General features: G+C 39.9%; 1 protein-coding gene across 4 annotated transcripts in view; it reads right to left on the bottom strand.

Annotated features, from left to right (window-relative positions):
• Frmpd4 (FERM and PDZ domain containing 4) overlaps positions 1–14,395 on the bottom strand; it is a 937,357-nt gene that overhangs the window by 897,612 nt on the left and 25,350 nt on the right. For 2 of the 4 annotated variants that reach the window (XM_037199121.1, XM_037199124.1), the window contains exon 2: positions 8,293–8,415. In XM_037199121.1, the coding sequence (XP_037055016.1) occupies positions 8,293–8,415 (123 nt within the window). Of the gene's footprint in view, positions 1–8,292; positions 8,416–8,764; positions 8,868–14,395 lie in introns of those variants that run through there. The other 2 variants (XM_037199122.1, XM_037199123.1) reach the window with 2 other exon arrangements.

Raw genomic sequence — 14,395 nt, 5'->3', positions numbered from 1 at the left:
TTTACTAGCTTGCTTGCTCATAGTGCTGAGGATTAAATACAGGGCCTTGAGCCTGCTAGGCAAGTGAGCTACACTTCCAATCCAAAAGGCAGAAATTGAATGATTTGTGTTTTGGGTTACCTCAAAATGGTGGCAACAATAGTTATTTAATGATGGTTGAGTGCTTATCCCTAAACAAGACATATGTTCTACCCCCTCACAGAAGAGGGAATTGGAATGAATGTGGGAGCCAGAACAAAATGCTATCTTCTGGTCATGACAGGGCTGTTGTGGAATATCATTTTAAAGTGTGTTGCATTTTTTCCTACTGTTTTTGTTAACAATTCAAAGATGTGTTTGATTATATAAAATTAAGCTGAGACAGGAGGCTGAGTCAGCAAGTAGCTGACAGGAAGTGTTAAGGAGGAACCACATGTAGCTACGGTTTTTTAAGTGGGGACTGAAAGAAGGATGCTGGGCTTTTTGGAAGATTCCAGCAATAGGAGACTATTAGCTACTTGCTATTCAGCCTCTCTGAGCAAGCAGAATTCCACATCAATCTTTGAATCATGAGTTCTTTAGAGAGATAGAGATCTAGATAAAGTTTCCCTTAGTAGCTTTGAAAGAGTTGGTGGCGGAAGGAATCCTTTCAGGCTGCAGCCCTTGAAGCCAAACCACAGCTGGTAGCAGCAGAATTACAATCTCTGATTAGGACAGCCATTGCTTAAGGGGCAGCCACTGTAAATAATAAAAAACAGTTAACAACACAAGGACATTGTAGTTATGAACTCACAGAAGCTAGGGTTACCTGCAATGGGCATGCATAAGATTGACCCTAATAACCATCATTCATGGATAGAGGAGTAGCTGAACCACTAGGTACTGGTTGATTTCTAGGATAAGGTAGAGTCATTGCCTTCAGTTGTGTATCCACTGATGAGCTCACCAGACTCCATTGGATACTTCCAAACCCATGGTCACACAAATGGCCCTGGTTGAATTCAGTGGGTCATAAAATAGAACAAAGGCACATGAATGTGGAAAGGGGGTTTATAGGGACAAGAGAAGATTGATAGGTATGGTAGGAAAATAAGAGAGAGTGGGAGACTAAGAGTAATTAGGATGCATTATATACCTGTATGAATTGATCAAAGAACAAATTTAATTAATAAAATAATACTTACTTAAGTTATAGTATCTCTAACAACATAGCTGTTCAAAATTTTTTCATTGAAAAAAACTCTTCAAAACATCATAGATCCATCTACATTTTTCAAAGTCAAACTCAAGACTTTGGCATTTGTCATTGGAAGTTGTTGTGGATACACATCTTCCCAAACTGGTTCAGGACATGCTCCTTTGGAAAGTGTTCTTATCCAGTGCTTTAGAGCACTGCCTGTGCATGTACGCAGGAAGATGGTATTTTCTAAAAAGCCTAGATTTTCTGATTGTTTCCTTTTGGTTATTCTCAAGTACCATGGGCATTCATGAAGTATTCAGAATTGATAATTTCTTATAGATTCTGTAAATGATTTTTAGATAGGGACCAGGTCTACCATATATTTCCCACTTGTACTAGAACTTAGGAAATGGTCTGCATGTCAGAAACATTTGTTAATTTTGAGACAGTCTCTTAAAAAATTAAAATGCTAATTACAAGGATGTCATTTTTTTAAGGAGGAAGGTCTGGAGAAATGTCTCAAAGATTAAGAATGATTACTATTCTTGAAGACAACCTGGGTTTGGTTACCAGCATCATCAGCTCACAACCACCTGTAACTCCAGTTCCAGGGGATCTAGGGCCCTCTTCTGGACTCCATGGCATCTGTATACACATGGTGCACATAAACTCATGCAGGCATGCATAAATACACACATACATATACACACAAGTAAATAAACATAATTTTTTTTAAAAAAGTGAATAGATGAGCACCCTTGACATTATAGCATGGACTTGATCCATATCTCTTCTCCTAGAAAGACCAGCTCTGTTGACAAATCATTCTTTGGAGATGGGATAGAGATTAACTTAGTTAACTGACTTCTAAGGCATAGTTTTCTATCCCTGAGCCAGAGTCTCTTAATCTGTATTTTCAGCATAGACTGCCACTCTTCACAGCTGCCATCCACCAGGTGCTGTTAACATGGATGTTTCAGAGGTCATTTACACTCTAAATTTCCCCAAGCCAAATTTCTCACTTATCCCTGAAAATGTTGGCACTGGATCTTTGTTTTGTTTTCTATTGGATTGCCAGGTTAAGAGAATAGTGATCTTTTCAATTAAAAATAATGGAAAAATGAAAAAAGACAAGCAGAATCTTCCATTCATGTCACACAAACTGTTAAAGAGTTCTGTAGCATTTGCCAGGTGGGGTGGTTTGAATAAGGATGCCCCCACTTGGGCTCATATATTTGAATGCTTAGTCATCAGGAGTGGCATTCCTCCAGAAGAAATAGGAGGTGTTGCCTTGTTGAATAAGGTGTGTCACTTGGGGTTAGGGTTTCAAAAGACCAAGCCAGGCCAGTGTCACTCTCTTTTCCTTCTGCCTGGAGAACTGGATGTAGAACTCTCAGCTACTTCTCTAGCACCATGTCTGCCTGCATGCTGCCATGCTCCCCACCATGATGACAATGGACTAAACCTCTGAAACTGTAAGTGAGACCCAATTAAATGTTTTCTTTGATAAGAGTTGCTTTGGTCATGGTGTCTCTTCTCAACAATAGAAACCATAACTAAGGCATCAGATAAAACCACATCTCATTATCTCTTCCTTCCAACATCCTCTCTCTTTGATCAAATGGCTGTCTCTGGGTGTCTCATCTCTACCCACCTCTCAATTTGCTTGGAATCTATTATTACACAATGAAATGCTTCTAAGTCACTGTCATCTGGAAACCTGTCCACAATACCACATTTATTTTTGTAGGTTATTTTTGTTTGTTTTCAGATTAATTTTTTTTTGGAGTGTATGAGAGAAAAGGACAGAGAAAGAAATTGAGACAGAGTCAGAGACAGAGGGAAAAGGGAGTAGACAGGTACTTGCCATGGTGAACTGTGGAGGTCCAAGAACAACTTCTGAGGAGTCAGTTGTCTCCATCCACCTTGTTTCAGAGACAGGGTCTCTCTTGTGGTTTGTGTCACTGTGCTGAGGATGAACTTCCAGCAGATTCTCCTGCCTCCAGTTTCCACTTTGCTGTGATTACATATATAGAGCCACAACACCCTACCCTGCCTTTTATGTGAGCTCCAAGCCTTATACTAAGGTCCCAGTCTATAAATGTCTTCCTACTGAAATGTTTACCTATTGAACCATCTAAATGGAATGTCTTTTAGTTATTTTGATTTTGTTTTATTGCTTTTTTGTGGTAGGATCTAACATACCCCATACTGCTCTTGAAATTTGTTATATAGCTGAGGCTGGCACTGGATTCCTAGTTCTCCTGCCTCCACTTCCCAGTTTCTGTGATCTTGAATAATCTAGAGTTTCCAACTTGTATACCACTCTTTTTACTTTTCTGTGCCTTTTTAAGGAGATAAGTTACTGAAATATGTTCCTTGTTCCCTGGAGAAGACTTTTTTAAAGGTGTGTTTATTTACTTATTCACATACTTATGTATTTATTTGGGGTAAGCTGAAGAAATGGCTCAGTAATTAAGAGCACTTACGGTTTGTTTGGCATAGTAGTGCACCTTTTAATCCCAACACTAGGAAGGCAGAGGCAGGAGAGTTCCTATGAGTTCAAGGCCAGCCTGGTCTACATAGCTTATACTAGGCCATCTAGAGCTACACTGTGATAAACTGTCTCAAAAAAGGACACAGATCTGTTACCAATACCTTCATCCTGATTCACACTTATCTACAACTCCAGTTCCAGGGTTTCCAATGCCCTCCTCTTCTGGCCACTGCATATACTTCATGCACATACACACATGAAGGCAAACATTCATTCACATAAAAATAAAAATAAAAATCTGGTCTCCAAAGCGAGTTCCAGGAAAGGTGCAAAGCTACACAGAGAAACTCTCTCTCGAAAAACCAAAAAAAAAAAAAAACCTAATTATTAAAAAATAAAAATAAATAAATAGGGCTTTAAAAATAGATTTATTTTATTTTATGTGTATGAGTGTTTTGCTTGCATGTATGTATACCGTGTGCATGCATGCCTATTACCCATGGATGCCAAAAGAGGGCATCAGATCCCCTGAAACTAGAATTGTAGATGGTTGTGAACTACCATGTGGATGCTGGAAACCAATCGTGGTTCTGCTACAAGATCAGCAAGTGCTCTTAACAGCTGAGCCGTTTCTCCAGCCACTTGAGAAACTTTCTTTACTGTAGCTTCCTCCTTCTCCTCATCCTTTATCTTCCAAGCTATGTGTTGCCTCCACAATGAAGTCTTTCTTTGGTACCCTAGAGAACCATGTAGTACATCTCCTCTCAAATGAAAAACTGATGAATGAATGAAGAAAGTACTTAAGTGAACTCATTTAACCCAGCTTTTCCCAAACAGTTTAGGTCTTAGAAAACAGAAAAAAAAATTAAAGTCAATTTAGGTAAGAGTTGCCACAACATTCTAGACAGAGTTTTGTGGTGGTTAATATTGTCAACTTGACAGGCTCTAGAATCACCCAAGAGACAAGTGTCTGGGTTTGTCTATGAGGAATTATCTAGATTGGATTCACTGGGATAGGAAGACTCACCCTAACTGTATAGCACCATTTCATGGGGTGAGATTATGAACCAAATAAAAGGGAGGGGAGCTGAGTACCAGTATTCATCTCTCTGTGCTTCCTGACTGTGGAAACAATGTGAGCAGTCACCTTGAGCTCCACCTGCTATGTCGTCTCCACCAGGATGGAGACTGTGAGCTGAAACGAACCTTCCTTTCTTTAATTTGCCTTAGACATGCATTTTTGTCACAGCAATGGGAAAATTAACTACTATTATGTTTTATATTTACTCCAGTAGATTTCCAAGAGTGGAAACATGTGGATGTTTTTGTTTGTCTGTTCTTTTGTTTTGTTTTGGTTTGGTTTGGTTTTGAGACAGCACCTCACTGTGTAGCCTTGGCTGATCTAGAACTTAACTGTACAAATCAGGCTAACCTAGAACTTAGTATGTATACCAGGCGGGCCTCTGACCTCACAAAGATCCACCTGCTTCTGTATCCCTGGTGCAGGGATTAAAGGTGTGAGTGAGGCAGCATACCTCAACTAGGATATTATAGAAAATGTATGTTTAACATTATGAGAAACTGCCAGACAGCCTCAAAAGTAGCTTTGCTATTTAGCCAGCAAATTATACTGACACTCTATGAGAGTTTTTATCTTTTTACATCCCTGTAAGCACTTGACAGTGCCTATATTTTTATTTTAGCTGTTCTAGTAGATGTGGTATTGTGTCTTTTTATTTGTACTCCAGTACTTTTGTTCAGTGTTAGAGTCTCACTAAATATGTACTGAACTGAAATAAACTCATCCCATTTTTACTTCTGTCTTGTTCCGTTTTTATTTTTTATCCATGGTGGCAGTACTGAGGATTGAAATTAGGTCTTTGCACCTGCTAGCCAGATACTCTACCACTGTATGCATCCCAGCACTTACTTCTGTTTCAAAATCCACTAGTAATGGGCTCAGTTTTTATTATTCTTTCAGTAAGATTTGCATTAAGAAAAAATGCAAAGAAACCACAAAACACAGAAGTGTTAGACTCCATCTTACAGTCTCATTCTCAATGAATCACCCACCGTATTAGAATAGGGTTATAGCAACATAACCTCTAAATTTGATATGAACCAACTGAATGAATTTGAAGGCTGTCGACAAAATTGTTTGTGAAATACTCCACTCTTGCTGTTACTGGAATTAGCAAGAATCACTGTCAGTAGTCACAACATTGAGTAAGCTAGGCATTGTGTCAGCAGCTGTCCCTATAGGTCACTCATTCCTCCAAACTCACTGTGCAAAGGCAAGCCTGACATTTAATGATGCTGGCACACTTGCCCAAAGTCACACAGCCAATATGGTAAGGCAGCAGGTTACACACCCAAGTCAGGGTGATACCCGGAACCTTGTTCATAATCATTTCATGCAGCTGATTGACTGGGCAAAGGGACTAGCTGCTTGCTTTAATCAATGCCAACACCACTAAGTCTCAAAATGTTTTAATTCTGGGGAGGTATAAAGTTTCAGGAAAGAAAGCCTTGTCTCTCATGGGTGTTGGTGTGACTTCTTCAGATGAACCAAGAGGCACATGGATGGAGGAGCATTGGGACATTTGGTCTAGGAACCCTGCACTGCCTGACAGGAAAACCAGCTAAGGATTTCAGGTCTTATTCTCAAGAAGCCATCAGCACAAGTGAGACTCAAGTGAGCAAGCTGGCATCCTTGAGAACATCCTCCCCTGGAGCCCGAGCTGAAGTTATGCTACCAGTAACTTTCCATTCTGCTTCATAACAATAGAGTTGAATATTACATGTAAAAAACAAAGCAAAGCACTATGGTGCATATCTGTAATCTTGGCATGCGAGAGATAAAGCTAGGAAGATCAGCTGATCAAGGTCATCCTTCCCCACAATATAAAGTGCAAAGATAGCCTGGGCTACATGAGACCCTCCTCCAAGGCAAAAACAGCAACAACAACAAAAAAAAAAACCCTCAACCAATCAAACAACAATAACAAAAATTAAATTAAAATAAATAATATACTAGCCTACATCATCTAATAACTACGGACAATTAAACACATGCAGGTATAACAAAGAACTCAGACTTAAGAAACAAATAGAGCTCTAGTAAAACATGATGAAACAAGATATTTCAGTAGACACAGGCAGTTAAAACTGTGGCCCACAAAGCGCTGCAATGGAATTCAGTGCTTTGGCCTTCATCATTTGATTTCAAATAGTTCTTAGGGCTTTTGTTACCTACTTTTCTCCAAACCTATTAAAACTATGCTTCAGTGAGCTTAGAGCTCAAACTATTTTTTTTTTTTAATATTTTTGGCTGGGCAAGATAAGAAGTATATGTGCCGGGCTCCCGTGTTTTAAGTGATCACTTTCCATAGCCCAGTATCCAATTATTTCACCCTTCAACTGTGAAATTAGGAAGAGAAAGGGTACTAGAAAGGAAAATTAGCCAATGAAATTATGTCACAGGAAAACAGTCGTTTTGGGGGATAACCCAAGTAAGTTCCAAAATGTCAGATTCACATATTTTAGTCTCATAGAAAGACAACATCTGTTTCTAAATTTTCTGTACACACTGAACTGCATAGCAAAAAAAAAAAAAGGTTTCACTTCCTCTCATCTCAAAATGATTCTAAACAAATAGTGCCACCATGTAATTATTGTCGTGGAAAATTATGGCAACTCTGAAGGACATTTGGCTCAAGCTTGCAAGTATCAAAAGTCAAGGGAAATGATTTTTATGAACCTGGAGAGCTTCTCTTAGGTTGGGGACGTCCCTGCACACTTGGACCTGCACATAATGTTCTTATTATAATGTTTAAACACTCAATAGTCACAGAACACACTGAAAGAATCTCATTTAAACAAATTCATAAATGGCTTACAATACAGTGCCAGTGATTAATGAGAAAACATTAAGTAGCAGAGTGACTGGAACCCTTCCAGTCAGCATTCCCAAGTGGATGCATTACTGATGAGTCTCTTACACTTGAAAGTTAGACAACTATAAGAAAAAAATGCATGTTTATAAAAATCAGAAGCCGCTCAGCAATCATCTGAACTTTCTATACAACTGTGTATTTTTTCTTTCAAAGGAGAAAAACTTATTTAACAAGCCCACAAAACAGAAAGAAGCAATTAAATACAAACCAGTTCGCATAGCCAGCATCTTACTGCTTGTTCAAATGTCAAAACTTTTCATCCTGACAGGTACATTTGTCCTTGAGAAGACACCGTTTTTTAAAGCAAAATAAAGAGAGCAAGCCAATTTCCTCAGTAAAAAGTGCTGTCAAAAGTTTACTGTGAATTATAGTTGATTATTATACCATATATAAGAACAAGCAGCTAAATTTCTCTTCTCCCAAAAGTGCCTCCAGATATTTATTCTTAAGAAATAAAACAGTCAAAAGAGTTTTTGTTTTGCTTGCTATTTTTAGCTAACAGTTCCAATTTTTTCTCAAGCTGAGCCAAGTACCCCTGCCCCGTTCTATTCAAGGTATCATTCTCATATGATTTAGAGGCATGGCTTTCAATCCTTGTTCATATAGACTCATCCTACTGAAAAACATTTCAGAAAACAGAGATAGACTCCAGACAGTCCCACCTGAAGACCATTACTCACCGGCAACCATGTTCTCCATTATCCTCTGCTGCCTGGCCGAAGCCCCAGGGAATGGAGAAGTTCGACCAATTTTCTCCTTCAAGGTCCTCCTCCATAGTAGAAAGCCAAAAGAGCCCACCTTTCCTGAGGATGGAAAGAAAGAGTCCTCTTCTTTAGTGTTTCATAAGAAGAATGACAGTCTCATAAGAAACAACTGCTATCGGGGGTGGGGGGTGGCAATCAATACTAGCTAGCCAATCATATTTCATCACTTGGCTACTTGGAAACCAGATATGCATAAACAATCACATGTTCTAAGAGGGGTGAGGATACAAAAGAGGAACAGCTCTGCCTTTTGTAAATTATTAACAGGATTTTTTTTCCTCTGATCGTGATCAAAGATACAGAGGCCACTCCTTTCAGAAAGAAGCCATCAGGGTTGGCATGGACAAGCTCAAGAGGGGAGCTCTCTGATGGCTGTTCTGCCACTGACCTCTCTGTATCAGGACAGCCTTGTGCAGTTGAAATCCAAGTGATGTAACACTCAGAGTGAAATGGCAGCTTCTGGAGGTCTGAAGAGGCCAATCTGCAATTTCAGCATTTGCCTCAGATGAAAATGAATACTTGCTCTTTCCCATGGGAAAATTCACTATGGGGTATTTGGCACTCCAAGATGGAATGAAGCCACCTGCACACATTTCTCACATCCTTCCTCGATTTCCAAGTGATGCTGCACATCTCCTCTGGCATTCTTGAGCTTCATCCAAATTTGAGATTTAACACATCTACCTTGGAGCAATTTGAAAGCTGCCAATTTGAATGCTAGACCCTACTCAGTAATTTTAATTCCATGGGAAAATGCTGATCCACGAAGTATTTAGAAAGTACCAGCTTCTCACAAGAGGAAACATTTCAGTCATACTCTGTTGGGTGATAGGCAATGGTTCCTTTTATCTGAACCCAGACCTCTTACCCTTGGCAGTATTCAGAGTAGGCTGGATTCTCTCTCTCTCTCTCTCTCTCTCTCTCTCTCTCTCTCTCTCTCTCTCTCTCTCTCTCTCTCTTTCTCTCTCTCTCGGTGGTGAGGCTGTCCTATACAGTGGCTGTTCAGCAGTATCCCTGCCCACTCTTCAATACATGACAGTAGCATCTCCCTGCTTGTGACACCAAAAATGATATAGGCATTTCAAATCACTCCACCGGCCCCTGAGAAGTATCAACTTCTAATGAAGCCACTGCCCAGCCTGCTTTCTCTGGTTCAGTTTGTTCCAAGGAAGAAGAATGTCACTGTGAGAGCCTTATATCTGAGATAGGTTTGCGTCAAAGGCAGATGGTAGGCAAGCAGTCAAAGCTTGGGGTGAAACACACGACTCATCTGTCCAAGTGCAGGTGGCTAATTAGACTTGTCAAAATAGAGACACATTTAACATGATGGAAAAAAAAATTCCATTCTCCAATGACATTTGCCAAAACTCTTGCTATCATCGCGTGGAAAACCAGATCTGGAATGTGTTCACTTCTCCTTAGTTCTATAGTCATTATTTTACCTGGTGGAAGTCATCTCACTGCAAAGCTGGCTTGTTCCAGGGAACTCTTCCTAGCTGATCTTTGACAGCAAAGCAAATGACAGCACAGATAATGAGGAAAGAAATCCTCTGCTTAGTTACATAACCCTTAACCAACCCCAGTTGGGATGTTTCCTTGAGAACCTTAGATTCCTGCACAAAGAGTTTGGGAGAAAAAAAATCTTTTCAATTAAATACACTATCAGCAGTCTATCTACACTGTGAAAATTAAGTGGATGGTGTCACAAGCAAAAGCACATTTCAGTGAACACGCACAGTGCTGGCACCTCATTATAAAGAATGGTATGCCTAAGGGAGAACCAATGCAGGGTGAAAGTTTTCTTAAGAATGGGGGTGGTCAAATTAAAGGCAAGTTCCTCAGGTGGTCAGCTGTGTCAGCACTGCCTTCTGCTCACGTCAGAGGCCACCATGGAGCTCAGCCGTGACTTTCCACCTCTCAATGTTTGTAGATTTTCATCCCCTCGCCCACCTAGACTGCCATTTTCCTTCTGCTTAATTGAGAGTCCACTTCCTATGATGCCTTCCACTTCCTCCAAAGGAACACATCCTCCTTTCTCAGTGCCCCTGAGGGACTTCCCACCTCAGTAAAAGCCACTGTCACACTCTGCCTCCCATCACAGTTCTCTCTATCCACCATTTCCGAGAGAGGACAAGCCCAATGAGAATAACAAGTTTTAGTTGTTGGATTTGGTTTTGTGTGGGTTTGTTTTATGTTTGTTTGTTTGAAGGGGATGGGTTGTTGAGTTTTTTGTTTGTTTGTTTGTTTGTTTGTTTTGTTTTGTTTTGTTTTTATGGTTTTTCTGTTTTGTTTTTATGGTTTTTCTGGTGTGTGTTTTGTCTTGTTTTCCAAGACAGGGTTTCTCTGTGTAACAGCCCTGGCTGTCCCAGAACTCTCTTTGTAGTCCACACTGGTCTCGAACTCACAGAAATGTGCTTGCCTTTGCCTTCAGAGGGCTGGGATAAAAGCCATGTGCTACCACACCCTGCAAGAATTGTTGTTTTCTTTATAAGTATACAAAGTATTAGGTTTCATTGCTGCAATTTTCAGAATGTTACCCTTGTTGATTCTCCTGTCTCTTCTCCCCCAACCCTGTGACTCCTTGTACTCCTTTCTACTTCCATGTGTTCACAGCCTATTGCCAAGTTCTTTTGCTTCTCCCTTCACAGCCTCTTGCCAGCTTCCCACCAACTTACACATACATATAAACATTAAAAATGAAGATCCACATACGAGAGAGGATGAGCAATTTTTGTTGTTCTGCATCTGGGTCACTTTGCTTTCTGCAACACTTTCTAAGTATGTCCTGCAAATGATATAATTTCATTTTTCTTTGCTGCTGAAATCTGGTATCTGTACCATATTTGTTTATGCCAGTGGTTCTCAACCTGTGAGTCACAACTCCTTTGGGGGTCAAATGGCCCTTTCAGAGGGGTCACCTAAGACAATCAGAAAACACAGCTATTAACATTATGATTCATAACAGCAAGAAAATTACAGTTATGAAGTAGCAATGGAAATAATTTTATGGTTGAGGTCATCACAATATGAGGAACTGTATTAAAGTGTTTCAGCATTAGGAAAGTTGAGAACCACTGCTTTATACAGTCATCTGTTCATGATTGCATTTACAAATGCTGGTTGCATTTCTTTACTATTTTTCATTTTTCTTACAGTTTTTGGTGTTGTTATTTGATTTTTTAGAGACCAGAGTTCAATCTTGGTGTCTTTCCCGACCACTCTCCACCTTATGTTTCCAGACAGGGTCTCTCACTGAACCTGAGACTCATTGAGTTGCCTAGACTGGCTGACCAGAAATCTCCAGGATCCTCCTGTATCTGCCTCCATAGTACTAGGATTATAGGTATGTACTAACATATCCAGTGTTTTTCACACTTTTAGGGGTCCAAACTCAGAACCTCATGCCTACATGGCAAGTATTTTACCAACTGAGCCATCTCTCAAGCCCCCTCCTTGTTGTCATTGTGAATATTGCAGCAATAAGCATGGACATGCAACTATTTCCATGGTAGAATATACAATCTTCGAGGTATGTGCCCAGGGAGGGTACCACTTTGCCTACTTTGTTCACGATTATAACCCAAAACACTGGACTTCCCCATAGCAAGCTTTCAATCAAGAAATCCAGAAATAAGTAAATTGCTTTCTGTCTTCTTCGAGCACAGAGTCTTTAAAGACAAAAGAAAAGAAACAACAAAACCTATCACATCAGGCAGGGGAGAGATCGCAGTCCATGAAGACCTGAGCTTGAGCCCTTGGACCCTTAGAAAAGCTGGGTGCAGTGGTGAGCTTGTAATCCTCATGCTGGGGAGATCCAGCACTTCTGGTTTATGCCATGCTAGTAACCTAACCTAGGGTTTCAGACTCTACTAACTGAGCTGCATCCCCAGCCCCACTGATGGTGATTTGTCCCTGAACTTGAACACACACACACACACACACACACACACACACACACACACACACACACGAAAGATTACTGTTACCCTTCCCTAACAGAGAAAGCGATGAAAGTGCATTTTCAGAGCTAAAACAGGAGTGATAGTTTACAGACTCATCTGTTACATGGCTAATGGTCATAAAACTGGAAAACATCCACCTCCAGCTCCAAGGCCAATTATGGTGACTTATGTCCCACACGTTAGTATACCGTGCCACTTGGGTTTTAATCTCATTATTATAGGCAGTGTCTAACTAAAAAACACCAGACTTTGGAGCACTGATTCTCAGCCTTCCCAATGCTGTGACCTTTTAATACACTTCCTCATGCTGTGGTGACTCCCAACCATAAAAAGATTTCATTGCTACTTCAAAACTGTAATTTTGCTCCTGTTATGAATTGTAATGTAAATATTTTTGGAGATAGAGGTTTACCAAAGGGGTTGCAACCCACAGATTGAGAAGTGCTGTTTTGGAGCATCCTTGCAATTTGTTCTTGTTCCCAGCACACCTGAATTCTCTGCTCTGTTTATCATACTACTTCTGTTATTTTTCGTGGGTGTATTTGCTCTCAATAGATTTTCCTTCACAAAGCATCTTTTTTTTCATTGAGTTGTACTCATGTCAACTGAATTATAAAAATCCTTTATATAATCAAGATACAATTCTTTTGTTGAGTACATGTTTTGCAAATATTACCTTCCAATTGCTTTTCATTTGCACAAGTATCTTTTGAAGCGCCACTATGAAAATGTTGATCAAATCTGATTTTACCTGGTTTTCCTCCTCAATAATTTCTTAGCAAAAGAAATAATTTCATAGCAAAAGAAATAAAAAAAAAGCTTCTCTTATGTTTCCTTCTTTCCTTCCTTCTCCTCCCCCCTCCTTCCCCACCTCCTTGTTCTTTTTGATGTGTGGGGGTGGGGATGGTAGAGAAATACATAGGAACTCCCTATGCAGACCTAGCTGGCATGAATTTGTTGTATAGATCAAAGAGTCCTCAAACCTGCAGTCATCTTCCTCTGCCTCCCTAGTGTTGGATTTAGAAGCATATGTCACCATACCTAGTCTCTTCTACATTTTCTTTCAGAAATTTTGTAGCTATAAGATCCATGTGTCAGCCTATGTTTCTTTCTGAGGTTTTCTTTTCTTTTTTTTTTTTTTTTTTTTGTATTTGGTGCATGGTTGGTACATGCACTGATAGAGATCCATTTTCTTAAATATGGCTATTCAGTTGGTTCAGTCTCATTTTTGAAGATATTGTCCTTTCCACATTGAATTTCCCTGGCCATCTTTGTGTCCAAAAGTTAATTAATCATGTATATGTATGTTTATGTTGGAACTTTGTTTTATTCTATTAACCCAATATGCCTACCTAGCCACTAGCCGCAGTGTTACCAGGGACTCGTGGGTCTTTTCTTTGGGTTCTTGATGTTGTTAATAAAATAATTTAAGACTGGACTCATTTTGTTAAAATTTCAAAGAAAAAAAAAACACTAAAACACTGGGCAGGCAACCTGCCAGGAGGAGAGAAATGAAAAAGAGGAAGAAAGAGGGAGATGGGGGGATGTCGGGCTTTTTGTTTGTTTTTATTTTGTTGTTGTTTTGAGACAGGGCTTCTCAACGTAGTGCTGGCTGTCTTGGAACTCACTATGTAGACGAGGCTGGACTTGAACTCGTGGAGATCTGTCTACCTCTGCCTCCTGAGTGCTGGGATGAAAGGTGCATGCCACCATGCCCAGCATGGCATTTTTAAGTTGGGTGTAAAGATTAGGCAAGCAGCCTCATAGCAAAAAAGGGGTGGCTTCAGAGAAAGGGTAAAAAGTGCCAAAGTACCAGAGAAAGCATACTTAGACTCTTGCCAGCAACCAAAAGAAACAGAATGAAAAGGAGAAAATGAAAATGTTATACCTTTCTGAAACTCAGAAGGCCAGGCTGACCTAACAGAGCCACCTCATGGTAGCTCCATGACAACTGTACACAGAGCAGGAATGCTGGGAAGGAAAAGTCCATTATTTCATTAAGGAGATAATTATTCCTATCTTTTCAGCATGGCATTAGGTCAGTTTGCTTTTCTGAG

The sequence above is a fragment of the Peromyscus leucopus genome, chromosome X (genome assembly GCF_004664715.2).
Source record: "Peromyscus leucopus breed LL Stock chromosome X, UCI_PerLeu_2.1, whole genome shotgun sequence".
In the NCBI taxonomy this organism is placed as follows: Eukaryota; Metazoa; Chordata; class Mammalia; order Rodentia; family Cricetidae; genus Peromyscus; species Peromyscus leucopus.
Note: the sequence above shows the minus strand (reverse complement) of the source record. Positions and strands in the feature narration are given on the sequence as shown.